Source organism: Opisthocomus hoazin, chromosome 1, assembly GCF_030867145.1.
Source record: "Opisthocomus hoazin isolate bOpiHoa1 chromosome 1, bOpiHoa1.hap1, whole genome shotgun sequence".
NCBI classification, from domain to species: Eukaryota; Metazoa; Chordata; class Aves; order Opisthocomiformes; family Opisthocomidae; genus Opisthocomus; species Opisthocomus hoazin.
Window position 1 is genome coordinate 141,378,827 of NC_134414.1, and position 15,260 is coordinate 141,394,086.

General features: G+C 47.3%; 1 protein-coding gene across 13 annotated transcripts in view; it reads right to left on the bottom strand.

Moving 5' to 3' along the window:
• Positions 1–15,260, bottom strand: part of PPFIBP1 (PPFIB scaffold protein 1) — a 121,292-nt gene that overhangs the window by 42,200 nt on the left and 63,832 nt on the right. For 11 of the 13 annotated variants that reach the window (XM_075439166.1, XM_075439155.1, XM_075439144.1 and 8 more), the window contains 3 exons: positions 15,022–15,178; positions 11,976–12,181; positions 577–663 (listed from right to left, as the gene is read on the bottom strand). In XM_075439166.1, the coding sequence (XP_075295281.1) occupies positions 577–663; positions 11,976–12,181; positions 15,022–15,085 (357 nt within the window). In that variant the 5' untranslated portion in view covers positions 15,086–15,178. Of the gene's footprint in view, positions 1–576; positions 664–5,470; positions 5,800–11,975; positions 12,182–15,021; positions 15,179–15,260 lie in introns of those variants that run through there. The other 2 variants (XM_075439187.1, XM_075439177.1) reach the window with 1 other exon arrangement.

Here is a 15,260-nt window from a genome sequence, read left to right on the forward strand (position 1 = left end):
GCTCAGCGTCATCAAAGCCCGTAGGCCAGAGGCTGTGCCAGGGGACCGCAGGACGCCTGTGCAGACCAAGGCGTGCCAGGCGGTCCCAACTCTGATGGCAAGAGTAAGCCAGCTGGCAAGAGCATTTGGGGCTGACCAGTCCAGCCCAGCAGCAGGTAGGCTGGACCTCCGAGGAGCTGCTTGTCTCCTCCCAGCCATGGGCCAGTCCCGCAGCTTTCGTCACCCCTCACGAGAACAGGACATTTGTCACCTGATGCAGACAGCGTGTGAACGCTCACGGAAAATGGCAATCTTAAAGACAGATGTGAATGTAAGAAGGTAGTCGCTCTGCAGATCTGCTCACCTAGCAAGATTCAAAAAGAGATGAGATACACAGAAAGCAAGCCCTTTGGACATTTCCTGCAATCTAAATTCACACCTATCCTTAACCTGTGTTAACTCTCGGGTACCGGCAAGCCTTCTGAACACTGTCCAGGATGACACAACTGCAAATAAATCCTCAGAGATTTTATCACATACTATCAATAAGTCTTATGATTGCAAGAGCAGAAAAAAATAATTTATGTGACTACTCACTTGCAGAACAAGAGATTCCTTATCATTTTCCAGACGAGCCAGCCTTTCTTGATACACATCTCCATTCCCAGATATATGTCCATTAGTCTGAAAAACCCAGCAATACTGTGTTGTCAGCTATTGTACCATAAGCATCATTCCATGTTATCAACAAACTTAAAGAGTGTTTTTAGTTTGCACAGTTCAAGAACAGATTTAAAGCATTCTTCAGCTGCCAAAGGGTTACAAATCATATAAACTGTCCACAAAGGATAACACAACCACCATTCAGGACAAGAATTGTTCAGAGGCTTAAAGATGAGAAAGGAAGAACCTTTTGGTGACCCAATTCTGCAAAATCCACTTACTGTGCATTCAGCATTTTGTTAACAGAATTTGTGCTCAGTGATGTACTATGCTAAGCCATACTTCCAAAGAGACAAATACCCCAAAATATTCAGCAAGTGAAAAAAAATCATTGTACAATCTACGAAATGTGCATTATGCTTCTTGCAAGTCAAACAATTTTTCCTAAAACACACAGTAAGAGACATCCTTTCACATCAGGCACATTTTACTGGGTACGGGTGAACGTCTGCACTCTAAATGCATCTCTTTATAAAGCTGCCTGAGGCTAAAGAGAAACATGAATACATGTTAATGCTATCAGAGAGTTCAGAGGAATCAGCAACTTTCTTCATAATAACTTCAATGCTCTTGAGCAGCGAGAAGGATTTTACTCTATCCATATTCAAAGCTGTCTCAAAGGACTTTGTGACGGACACCACAATCAGATCTCAGCTCAGAAAAGAAATTCTTGTTCCCATCATTGCATAAATCACTCAGAGGAGCCTCACAAGTTGCTCTGAAATCCAGCACTCTCAGCACAGAGCCTCCCACTGACTCCGAGGGGCCTTGATTCACCTCCGAATACCAGGCGACTGATCCTCACGCCCCGGTGAGTCCGCAGCGCAGCGCTGCCATGAGAGGCCACCCCTATGCAGGAGCTGCGGGCCTCTGGCTCCGGCTTTGGTTCTCCCTTTCCAACAGCCTGTCTGCCCCACTGCAGAAGGATGCCTCGGGAAACCTGCCAGCCAGAACTCCTCTTCTAAGCTACATGCCTGACTCTGGGTGACGGGGAAACTCCCTTGTTTGAAACCAGAGGAATAAAATGCCCACCAGCACCGCTTAAAGATTCGAGGCAAAGCGAATGGGAGGGGGTATAAAATATTTGACCTCACCTTAGCACTCTCCTCAAGAAACCACGCTCTCCTCTGGCAGCTTGTGAATCAGTGTGGAGGTGCAAATGTGTCTGCCAAGCACACAGGCGTAACCTTTACAAGGTGACCATAACATCTCCCTTGAAATCACTAGAGCCACAGCAGAATAAGAAAGGGTGCTCCTTAGTAATTTGCACCAATAGCTCACACCGTAACGACACCCTGAATCTGAATTATATAGCAGTCAATTACTAGGCCTTCTGACCATCAAGACACTAAGCACCAAGGCAGAAGTACTCTAAACTTCTGAGTTTGGTCTCTTTTCCCCCTGACCTCTACCAGAATTTACCCCATGCCATAGGATTTCCATTCAAGCTCAGCGAGATCTTCAGTTTTGTAACAGTTTTAATTTAGGTGAACGAAGTCAAACAGCTTCCAAAATAAATTTGTTAGCTGGTCAACTAGCAGATTATGCTTTAATTCTTGTTACTTGACTTGTAGGTGAAATACAGAAATGAGGTTTTTGCATACTTTTGCTATTCTGTAGCTCCCTGCTCATTTAAAGACCTCCAACATCACTCAGCCTCCATGAATACAGCATCTGTATTTTGTAATCTACGACACATTTACCAAGCCAGCGTGTGTCTCTGACGTAGGAAAGTGACCCTCAGCCCCCATTACAAGCAAGCAGACAAGGTGCAAAGCTGGCCCTCCGTCCTGCCGGGGCTCACATGGAAGTCTTTGTCAAAGCACAGGCTCCGCTCCCTGCCTCCCCAGCACCACGTCAGCATCAGCCACTGAACCTCCTGACACTTCGAGTCAGTGTAACCAGGCACAAATTAACTAAAACCAAAGACTGTGTGAAGAAAATATGTCAAAGTAAGCATCGGTTTTACACTACGATGAAAAAGTCTTTACGATGCTGTGACAACCGACGAGGTGTTAAAGCAGAATGTTAGTCACTGTGTGCAGCATCTTGCCAGGACACCTTTGTTGTTAAACTCCGTTCCCATTCCTCAACAAAATTTCCTGTTTTGCTCAGCACATTGCACTTGGTTTTCAAAATAGGAGCACTGAGAGAGGGAGAGTTCAGGCCACAGCTACCCATTGCCACGAGAAAGAGGGAGTGATGGGAACCCCAAACAGGCATGGAGTAAAGGTTGTTCTGCCACAAAACCGAACACAAAGATGTCTTTTCGGGCAGTCACCAGAAATATTTTGTAAGATCTGCATAAAAACAGACCTCCTGTGGTACACTAAAGCCAGAAAACTTTGTGTACAACCCAGCAGCAGTTTGTTCTTTGCATGAAATGTTGTTAACTTCTGCACAATACCTAGGACTGACTCTTGATTTTACGTATGAAAAGGCAAGAAAGTCACTGACTGTGGTTACTGTGGGGAAAAACATGAGTTGGAGAAAGGATGACACAGAGAGGTCACAGCAGCTATTTCACAGAGCAGCAGCCCCAGCACCTCCTACGGCGGTGCAGAGATCAGGGACCTGCTGGCATCGGCCACACGATGCCTTCCCACATATCTCTGCACTGTCTTCAAAGGTAAAAAGTTGATACCAGGCATGATCTTCTTTGCAGAGAGATGAGGAAAGAGGAGAGGAGATGAAACACATGAAAGGAAGAACAGGGTGATGATGGCAGTGGGCAGGACTGGAGAGGGAAGATGCCCAAACACTGGATATGGGAAAGTGGTGCATCAGGAGACGGGGTGGAGGGAGCCCGAGCGGGGAGGAATGGGCTGCAGGGAGGTCTGAAAGATGCCAGTAGACCTGGTGTGCGCAAAACCTGGCTGAGCAACACTCTGTGTGTCCTTCAGGAGGAGTTTCTCTCCACCTGGGGACCCGCAGTCCCCAGCCTCCCCTGGGACTGAGCCCCGCAACGACTCACCCTGCAGAGCAATGGCTCTGCTTTGAAAAAAGAAGAAAAAAAGAAAGTATTTGATTCAACAGCAACTGCAAGCATATTTGGGGCACTTGGTACTTCTGGATCAAATCTGTATCGCTGAAGGATTAGCATAGTTTACTAGCCGTGTAAGACAAGCTTTGCCATTTTCCAAAGCAGAGACTTTTTCATCAGCAACTTACAAATCTATCTTCAGTTAAGCGGTTAGACTTTGCATGTGTTTTCAATTTAGGGATTAATTGCAAAACACTGTATGGGAAGAAAATGCAGATTTACCAATACCAATCTTAATCCTAAAAACAAAGAACAGTTGTCACGATACCACTGAGGCTTCGCAGTCTGAGGTTAAGCATTTACTGAAAATGCCTTGTAAGATCAGACCCAGTGCACTTAAAAACTCTACAGGATCAATCCGTGGCTAACGTGTGAAGCACACATGTAAGCTTTGTCTGCAGTCATGTAAGTGTAAAAACCCACACTGCTCTGGAGGGAATTACTCCTGTAATAAGTATATGCACCACCAAACTTTCACAGCTTGCCTGCCCTCAATATTTAATCCCTCTTCCCTGGAAGTGAGTTAGCATTCCAAGCCACAGGAAAGTTTCTAATAGCCGCTTTTTTAAACCTCCTAATAATAATAAAAAATAATTTAAAAAATCCATTTCCCCTCAATTGTTGAATTCTCTTTTCAAAAACAAAGCTCATTTTAGCCTACTGCAGCTGATACCATCATCTCCCTTCATTTTCTCTTCTGCTTTTGAGACAAAATAAGCAGCACAAATCACACTTTCTTGCTGCGGATGCAATTTGACTTGTGTAGAAGGAGCTGCCACTCCACAGCATTAGTCTCTTGTACGGCAGATTGCAGCGACTGTTTTGACCATCACAGCCCAGCCGCCAGTTGGGCAAGTGAGCTGCCCCCGACAACTCTTTCCTGATCATCTGGAGTTAAATTAGAGCTCATCAACATGCTCATGTTGTTCAGATCATTATAATACACATTACGTATGCTTAGTTAAGCACAGCTACCGCTGCTCTGCTTGTTCACTCAGTTTTAGAAAGTCCCTTGCAAAAGGGCTCCTCCAGCCTCAGCTACCTCCACACCACTCGATGTGCCACGGGCAGAGCCTCCAGGTTTTCCAAGCAAAGTATTCATCACCCTTTCCCCTGTGATACAGAGCTGCAATAGCTTTACCCTCCGTAAGTATCGATTCCATCCCAAATTCACACTGCTCAAACCCGTCTGCACATGATCCATACCAGTGTTTAACCAGTTTGTGTGGGAGCCCTCCACTGCCCTCCCAAACCGGCATCTCCTGCATTTCACGCCTCCCTGCCCAGCGTTCTGAATATTTGCAGCCAGCCCCACACGCTCCGGCAGCAAGCAGGCAGACCTGTGGCTGAGCTTTTCCGAAAGTTTACAGATTAGTTCCTCCCTCTAGAATGAGCAGGGGAAAAAAAAAAACCGCAAATCCACTCCAAACCCCCTGCATTATATCTTAAAGGCTTCCCTACACTACAAGTGAATTCTGAAAGAAAACCAGCTTAAGACAAACCTTCACTCTGAGGAGTTTACCTGAAACATTTTCTAAATATAAATAACACGGCTGTTGAGCAGGGAAGATGTAACCATTTCAAAATATTCAGTTTCTCCAACAGCAGCTCAGCTGGTATCTGAGAGAAGAGAAAGATGAAGTGCTCACTCCCCACCAGCACTGCCCAGCTCTGGCTTGTCACTCAGAGAAATGCAGGAGCCAGAACACACACAGATAGCCTTACCTTATTTAGCCAGACGCAGTGCCCGTGAATGTCCCAGCTATACTCCATGCTGGTCATGACTATCTTCATGCATTTAAGGACGTGAGTGACCGTGGCGGGCAGCCGAGGCCGAGAGCTGCAGCCCCAGCACCGCGGGCGCCCGCCGCGCCGAGCAGCACCGTCAGGGCTCCTCTGAACCAAGACGGAGAGGTTAAGCGGCGGCAGGTTTCGTTGTCTGACCAAGGACGGAGGCGAACGTGGCAGCAGAGCGGGAGCTGTGGGAAGCGGAGCTCTGAAGCGGCAGCGCTGCTCAGGCAGAGCGAGCAGCTCCTCTGGGGAATTAACACATCAAAGCCCGGGAAGACCAACCCTTCTTCCAACCTGAGCCGGGATCCCAACGCCGGGATCCCAGTGCGCAAAGGCCAGGCAGCAAGCCGGAGGAGATGCAGGCAGCGGGGCGCAGAGCTGTGCAAGCCCAACAGGGAGTGAGCTGCCCATCTCCACCCTCGCTCCTCATTGAGCAGCCCCCTGCCAGAGCAACCCCCTCCTCTGCACCCTGCCGGCACCACCGAAACCCAACGACCCCTTTACCTGACTACAAGGTAGACAGGAGGACACTTTCTTTTCTTGATCGGCTATTAACTGCAAAAGCTGGAAGAACACGTGTAATTCACTTGTTGGCATCAAGAAAAGGAGGAAGGAGAAGGCTGACTCAACTGTCCCAGGTCTCGTGCGTGGCTTGTCTCCAGTTTATGTCGTGCTTAAGAATCACACGAAATGCAACAATAACAGCCAACCTCTGTCCTCACTTTTAAGTTTCAATTTATCCAATAACACCAGCAGCATAACAAATCCTTGGCATTTTTGACCAGAGCCTAGCTCCAGGAGACCTGTGATTATCTCAAAACCCAGAGCTTTTATTATTAAAAAGAAACATTTACAGCTACCTCTGACAGATAAAAATCTCAAAAACATGGATACTGAATAATCCAGAACATAAGAGCAGAGCAGAAGAGGAGCAGCAGCCGTGTGTTTTAAGCCAGACTGATCCATTTCGGATTGGTCATTTTTGATGGCTCTGCCACCAGGGCTCCAGCGCAGGACCTCATGGGTTGTTCTTACAGCCGATGAACTCCTATCCACAATGCATGAAGACGCCACGCCAAGAGGTGCTATAAAAAAGCCCGTATTATCTTCCAGTGTTAAAACCACACCAGTCTGGATGATCACCTTTAGCAAGAAGCAGGGTCCTGAGTTTCAAGAACTCCGAGAGGTAGATCTCTCACGGACAAAAAGCATTGCTGGGAGGCAGTTTATGATGACAGGTTATGATACAAACGGTATCACAAGGCTCCTTTCACACTGCAGCTTGAGGAGGGATCTCAAGCAGGTGCTTTGGTGGTAAATGCCTATGTGCCACACATTACCGTAGGACCTTTCCATAGCTAAACTCAACGTAAGCAGAAGCCAAGCCAAACGAACACGCTGTACGCCCACAATAAGACAATCAAACAAACTTTGGTTTGAAGACAAGATTTTTCCATGAATAAGAAATATGAGATGATTTCTGACTAACCAAAACCACTTCCCCTGCTTGGGAACCACCCTGTCACCCAAATAGGCCAATATATCTCTGTAAGATCACAAGCTCTGCTTGTCCAGTGAGGAAAACTTCTCTCTGAAATCTATTATCCCCTCATATTAACTCTCATTACTCCCAGCCACTCCCTGGAAGAACCAACTTGCTGAAGAAGTGTCAAAATCCGAGGCTGATCTGTGAGGTGACAGATCTGCTATTCACAGCAGCAACGCTCTGGATTGCACAAGCCACTATGGGTACCACAGCTCAAATTAACAGCTGACATCTTCCGATGAGCTGAAAGCATTTTTCAAGAAACCTTTGGAGGCCATAAAGTTTATTTTGCTTTCATGATCTCACAGTCAACTTCGGAAATTCACTTCTGGAGTGGAAAAAAAAAAAAGTTCAGAAAGTCATTTCCAAAGCTAAAACCACAGTTGCAACTTGCTGTGGATTTTAAAGAAGTATTATCCTGGCTCCTTCTTCCCGAAGCACATCCTTTAAAGAGGAGAAGGCACACAACAGGACCCACATACACAAGTTCAGATCAGGAGCTTGGGGAAGCTGGCTCTGAGGTGTGGGAAGCAACTGTCCACCCACTTCTACCCTTCACCCTCCTTTTTCACAAGACACAGTTGGTTTCTTCTTTCTGGGAAGGCTGTTGCATAAGATGTATTTAAAAAAAAAAAACACCAAAAAAACACTGCCAAGAAAAATAATTGCCAGAAAGAAAACTATCGCTTTTTTGTTTCAACTGAAGAAAATCTGGAGCAACATTCACGACTTGGAGCAAGGTTTCTGAGAATTATTCTTCAAGAGATGGATCTATCAACTTCCAGCTGGACACAACAAGACTGTCTTGGTCTTGCAAGAGACAGAGTTTCATTTAAAATGGTCTTGTTACTGGTGATGATGATACAGATTACTCACATGCTGTCTATATTCAAGCCAGAAGCTCCATTTTCACAGAGTACAGCACATGTTTTATTAAAGCACACATCAGAACACATTAAACATTTCTGTTGATCAGAAGAAATCTGAAAAAACTCCAAAACTTTGGAACAGTTATGATCTGGCTATGGATTTCAGGTCTGGTCCCCAGTGAAAGCACACAGTCCCAACACATCTGAGCTTAGAAAAGGTCGCTGTCCCTTTCCAGACTTTGAACAAAAATGGCCCTGTTCGTAATTTTAAGATATCCAGCTGCCCTCGATTTGGAGGGCATGGAGACACGAGCAGGGTTTCAGCAACACTGAGATCAGTTTTGAGCTGTAGACAGACAACTAGAAATGATGTGCTATAGTTAAACTGGCTTCTTATTGCAGCAGAAAGGTGCGTGCACAACTTCTCCGATCTCCTCGTGGGGACCATGTGATGGATTCTCCCAGAAGAACTCTGTCAGATGTCCGGGCACTGTACACGCGCTCTGGTGTCATGTGGCCATCTGGCACCCATCGGTTAAAAAAAATCAGCATGAGGTGTTTTAGCTCATTGGCCCTTTTTGAGTGCTAGCATAGACAAGCGCAAGTGCAGGGTCCTGCACCTGGGGAGGAACAACCCCATGCATCAGTACAGGCTTGGGGCGGACCTGCTGGAGAGCAGCTCTGCAGAGAGGGACCTGGGTGTGCTGGTGGACGTCAGGTTGACCATGAGCCAGCAGCGTGCCCTGGCTGCCAAGAAGGCCAATGGGATCCTGGGGTGCATCAAGAGGAGTGTGGCCAGCAGGTCGAGGGAGGTTCTCCTTCCCCTCTGCTCTGCCCTGGTGAGGCCCCATCTGGAGTACTGTGTCCAGTTCTGGGCTCCCCAGTTTGAGAAAGATGAGGAGCTACTGGAGAGTAGCGGAGGGCTACGAGGATGATGAGGGGACTGGAGCATCTGTCCTGTGAGGGAAAGGCTGAGGGAGCTGGGCTTGTTCAGCCTGGAGAAGGCTGAGAGGGGACCTTTTAAATGCTCATAAATATCTGAAGGGTGGGTGTCAGGAGGACAGGGCCAGACTCTTTTCAGTGGTGCCCAGTGACAGGACAAGGGGCAATGGGCACAAGCTGAAGCAGAGGAAGTTCCAGCTGAACATGAGGAAGAACTTCTTCCCTCTGAGGGTGATGGAAGCACTGGAACAGGCTGCCCAGGGAGGTTGTGGGGTCTCCTTCTCTGGAGATATTCAAGACCCGCCTGGACAAGGTCCTGTGCAGCCTGCTGTAGGTGATCCTGCTTTGGCAGGGGGGTTGGACTATATGACCCACGGAGGTCCCTTCCAACCCCTAACATTCTGTGATTCCGTGATTCTCTAACACATTGAGAGGAGCAGAAAGGAAGCAGTCACTAAGAAGTGGTACAGGGACACGGGGCAGCCAATTCTGGCACGGCAAAACTGAATGCTCTGCCCCATTTTACAGAATTGAGCAACTTTGGGAGACTGCTGTCAGACCCTTTTCCCAACTAGGGCATCAGCAGTTTCCCTGCAGGGGCCAGGAGAGGATTTTTCTCTTGTGACACACTGTTTGGCAGCAGCGAACACTATTTTTGTTTTCCTCTGAGACACGAGAGACTTGCTTACAGCTTCGGAGGGGATGTCACGCACCACCAGCTCCAGCAGCTTGGAATAGCCTGGTCAAACGCAACTTCTTTATGCATGGAGGATTAAACCTATTTCAAACCAAGGAGCTGTCTTCCCTTCCTCGGTAAGGATGGGCCTTTCTGCAAATCATCCAGGTACTTCACATCACTCCTTCCTGCTCAGACAGGGACTGGTGACACTGGTGGCACCTGCAAATCCCATTCTTGCAGCACAGTACGAAGTGTAACGTTCAGTCTTTCCTACGAGGGGCATTACAGATGCAAGACAGTACAGGGGAATAATTTGAGGCAGACTGAGGAGAAGCACAGATGGAATAGCTATGTTCCGCAATCTTTTGTACACACAACCCCTGCACATCTTCTCCAGCGCTCAGGAGGTGCTAAGCTGAATGGCACAACAGAGCCCTTCCTTGCCCAGGTTTGGCCCATGGCTGCAATGAAAACCATTACTGTCTCACTGCCATGCAGCAATCCACGCCACGCAGGTCTGAAGGACCTCGGTCCAGACCCTAACAGCCAGGCATCCCTAAATCACACATTTGCCACTACAAGGGCCAGTGACTGGCCGTCACCTCATTAATCTAAATAATCTAAATAATAATATATGTAATTATATAATAATTATTATAATTATATAAATAACAATAATACTGTATAACTAATAATAAACGGGCACTTCAGCCTCCAGCCACACCACTGGGCCTCTTTACTCCAGAACAACCCGTGGTGGATCAGCATCACTAAGCATGGGCTACTGATGTCTACGCGCACCATGGGAAGCAGCTAATTTTCTGAGGTTGTTTATTTGGCATATGAACATTTTTTTATGTATAAAGGCCCTACTTGCATGAAACCTGTTATGTCCCCTGACGCTCCACACAGAGCAGAGTCTAGTTAAAGTGATGTTCACTGCTGTACGTTACGCAGGAAGGAAACGCTGATGTCAGCAGGAACTCTGTGTGTTTTAAAGATCTGCCTCAAATGTCGCTCCTGTCTCCTCCTCCTGATCTCAGCGTCGGCTGCCACGCTTTGACAGCGGGGGCGAGACCCAAATCCCACTGGAGGCAGTGGCAAGACTCCCACGTCCCTCATTAAGTTTCAGGCATTCTCAAATGAGTCGTTCAAAGTGAAGAAAATGAAAAAAGCTCTCCCTTCAACCCGCTCCATCAGAGCTCGGCCACGCTGGCCCACATTCCTGTCCCTTTCTGCAGCGCTGCGCACAGCCCACATGCAGCTCGATGGCACGCCAGGCTGCCTGCCGCCGGCCATGGCTCGATGGCACGCCAAGGCACCCGCACCGGCCACGGCTCGATGGCCACCACAGTGGCCCGTCCTGCATCAGACCCAGCCTCCATCAGTTCTGGCATCCCCATTTCAGCAGCAAAGCACTACCTCGGCCAACGCCAGGTGTCAGATGGGAGGACCCGGACACTGCTGCAGTACAGATTTGGAAAAATCTGCAGAAATGCATGCCTGCTGCTGCTGTTGCTGCAGCTACACGCTGACTTCAACCCTGAAGCACGGCCTCTAGAAATAAGACTTGACTGATGCTTCCCCAAAACCTGCGCACACCCACACCACCACAGCGCAAACCCTGCCACGGACCATGAGGAGAAGGACCCCTATTTGGCCCTGCTAGGAAGTCATCTGTCACAGGGCACCTGGAGGTAAAACCAGTGGGTTCTTTGAAGGTGATGCCATGCAACTCACCTTCTGATTAGCAGAACATTTTATTTGCCAATATAGTCTTCAGGTAGCCTCCACTTGAGCAGGATTTTATTTTTTCGGAAAATCGAAGGTTGGGGAAAGAGTAGTCTTTCAGGTATAGTTTGGTGTGTTTTTAAAGCAAAAGTGACAAAAACTGGTAGGTTCACAAACACAGAAAATAAAAAATTGGTTTGATTTCCAGGTTAAATGGATGCTGAGCTTATACCACTCCTGTTATAAACCAGGTAAGGAAGCTCAGTAACAACATTGGTCTCTGTAGAAAATATGATGCCAAAAATGCTTTTTAGTGAAAAGTTCATACTGAAAACAGCTTTCCCCCTCCTACTTAAATGTCTGATTCCTACAAAAATGTCCTACCGAAACCGCTGAGATGAAACTCCCATTACCAAAATTTGCTCCCTAAAATGAGGCATGGGGGTACATCAAAAAACAGCAGAGGCCAACGCACTGCACAAGGTATCTGAGCTACAGCTTTTCTGAGGCCCCTTAGCAGCATCTCCAAACCAAAATCTCATCCCTTTGGTTGCTTCAAACCTGCTCTAAAACTATTAAATGCCCTGCATAAAACACATCCCTGCTGCCTGAGGTGGGCTAGCTAACACACAAAACCCAGGGCGTTACAGGTGGAACACGATGAGATCATACCACTTGACTCTGGAGCCATTCGATCAGAGCTTCCGCCGTCGAGTCGGGGACCTGGCAGCGCAGCCCCTCTCTCTCATCTGCTTCCATCATCTCCAGCAAGCCCCGCAAGTCCTCCACCAGGTGCAGCGCCCGCAGGCTCCCCATGAAGGGTGAGGTGGGGGACTGGCAGTCGAAGATGCCATTGGAGTACTCCAGCGCCTTTGAACCTGGAGGGAGCAAAATAGCGCGGGGTCAGGCACGAGGCAAGCGGGTGGGACACATGGGATGGCTGAGAAACGCTGGCCGGCGTTTGCTCCCGGCGGGCATTTATCTGAACCGAACTCCGTGCTGGGGCTGGATTCTGCCCGTGCCACGCAGCGGTTTGGAGCGGGACAAGCTGCTGCTGGTGTGCTACGTGGAGGGCAGCTCCAGCAGAAGGGGGTGGACTGATCCGACAGAGGACATGCATGCCACAACTGTGCCCATGGGTTCGAGGCACGGGCTGGGCTCTTGCTCCCCGGGATGTATCGGAGGCAGAAAGTCCTGTGGGTAGAACAGGCTCTTCTAACGCTTTGAGTCACCCCGTAGGGATCGCATGACTCAAGTGATGGAGTCCAAGGGAAACTGTGCTCTGCCTTTTTCATGTAGGAATATAACCTGATGAAATTCAACAAGGGCAAGTGCAGGGTCCTGCACCTGGCAAGGAAAAACCCCATGCATCAGTACAGGCGTGGGATGGACCTGCTGGAGAGCAGCTCTGTGGAGAGGGATCTGGGTGTGCTGGTGGACGACAGGCTGACCATGAGCCAGCAGTGTGCCCTGGCTGCCAAGAAGGCCAATGGGATCCTGGGGTGCATCAAGAGGAGTGTGGCCAGCAGGTCGAGGGAGGTTCTCCTTCCCCTCTACTCTGCCCTAGTGAGGCCCCATCTGGAGTACTGTGTCCAGTTCTGGGCTCCCCAGTTCAACAAAGATGAGGAGCTACTGGAGAAAGTCCAGTGGAGGACTACGACGATGATGAGGGGACTGGAGCATCTCTCCTATGAGGGAAGGCTGAGGGAGCTGTGCTTGTTCAGCCTGAAGAAGAGAAGGCTGAGAGGGGACCTTTTAAATGCTTATAAATATCTGAAGGGTGGGTGTCAGGAGGATGGGGCCAGACTCTTTTCAGTGGTGCCCAGTGACAGGACAAGGGGCAATGGGCACAAAGTGAAGCAGAGGAAGTTCCGTCTGAACATGAGGAAGAACTTCTTCACTCTTGAGGGTGACGGAGCACTGGAACAGGCTGCCCAGGGAGGCTGTGGAGTCTCCTTCTCTGGAGATATTCAAGACCCGCCTGGACAAGGTCCTGTGCAGCCTGCTCTGGGTGACCCTGCTCCAGCAGGGGGGTCAGACTATATGACCCACGGAGGTCCCTTCCAACCCCTAACATTCTGTGATTTTGTAATATGTTATGCTGCTCCAAGGCACTGGAATTTTTTTAAAAGAATAAAGAAAAATATGCAGATAAATAAAAAGACCAAATAAATTCTACACAAGAATAAATTTTAAACCCAGCAGTTTGACATGGCAGCTCTGTCATCTGCATGTTAATAAAGAGAAAAATCTCTTCTTTCCATAAACTCACAGTATATATATGACCTAGTATATATTTGACCTAAATTAAAAGTTGCTATGTATTAAGTAAGAAAGGAAACTATGAATTCAGGGTTAAGGTTGATTTAAGTCATCCTAGATAATTCCGACTATAATTGCAGCACACTGATTTGAGACCTTAATACTGTAATGCATCAGCACAATGAGACATGTTCATGACAGAGCATCATTTGTACTGCCGACTTTTGGAAACTACAGCAATCTGCCATATATGCACTTCCACAAACTTTCATACATCTCATCTGACAAGCCACAAAAATGCAAGTACTCTGCTAATTCCCTTTGAAAAAAAATAGAGAAAAATCCCCACAACAGCACAGGAGTTGATATCCCTTTATTTTATTACTTTATAGGTCTGTTCAGACACGTGGGTAAATCAAGTCTGTGGTGACTTAAACATCCCAACATAACATGTTATTTTTATATTAAACCTCATCCTGCCATAACCAACTTAGGCTCTTGGAAACACAGACACGATTGGATCCAAACACCAGTATCTACTTATGGAAATCATTAAAGTCACAGCTTATACGTATTTTGAGAGATCATTATGATCCAACTGAATCCACTTTACATGTGTTTCTGCTATGTGTCCTTAATATCTTTAGGAAAACAGCAGAGAAAAGTCATCGTGCAAACAAAGCATGCACTGTATGATTATTTTTTTCCCTAAGGGAAATTATTTTAAGTGGAACTATTAAAGACTTTTTAACTGTGTTGCTATCCTTGCGGAATATTTTTTCAGTTTGGGTAGCTGTTTGCATAGCTCTGCTGGAAAAGGATTAAACTATTAACTTCTTGCTGCTTTGCTCCTCTGTGTTGTGTACTTATGCTGTTTTCTAACTCACTAGACTCAACTTAAAACCAGAGATTGTACACTTTGCAATGCCTCTCCTTGGTCCACTTACAGCTTATAGGTACACACAAAAAACTCTAATGTTCAAGGCAGGTCCAAACCAAATGTTTGGACTCAAAGCATTCCAGTTTTTAAAAAAGGAAAATCCAATTCATATTTTAACTCTTCAGAGTTGAGGGAAGTTCAGAGTAGGCAGTATTAGGTAAACTTACTCATCCTGTCTTGCAGCAGCTCTTTAAACACACTCTTCGTGGTTTGAAACATGCCTTCTCCTTGGCTTTCATGGTGCTGGGTGCACCAGTTGAACTGCATTGCTCAGCCATGCTGAGCAACATTTTGATAGAGGGTAGGAGAAAAACTACAATCCGTGTAAGCTGTGTCTGTGTGTGAGGGTCTGTGCAATCCCTCCACTCCCATTTATTTGTAATCTCTAAACTATAATGGAAGACATCAAATACAATTACCACCACATTGCCCTTCTCAGCCTTAAACTCTGCCCTCCAGGTACGACAAAGGAGGGACCAAAACAGCTCAATGAATAAGGGTTCGCCAAGAGTTTACCTGCTATAATGCCATCCATCTGCTCCAGAGCCGCAGCGAGCATGTCACTTGCATCACTCATCATCTTCTCTCAGGAATGATCACCAGCTACACCATAAGGAGTGTACATACACCGATAGTATGAGTTGGATCCAGAGCCTCAAGTCTGCAATTTAATCTGCAAAAGAGAATTTAATTTCACTGCATGTTCTCTGAATTCAGACACCACCATCGCCGGACCAGTAGGAAGACTGGGGCCA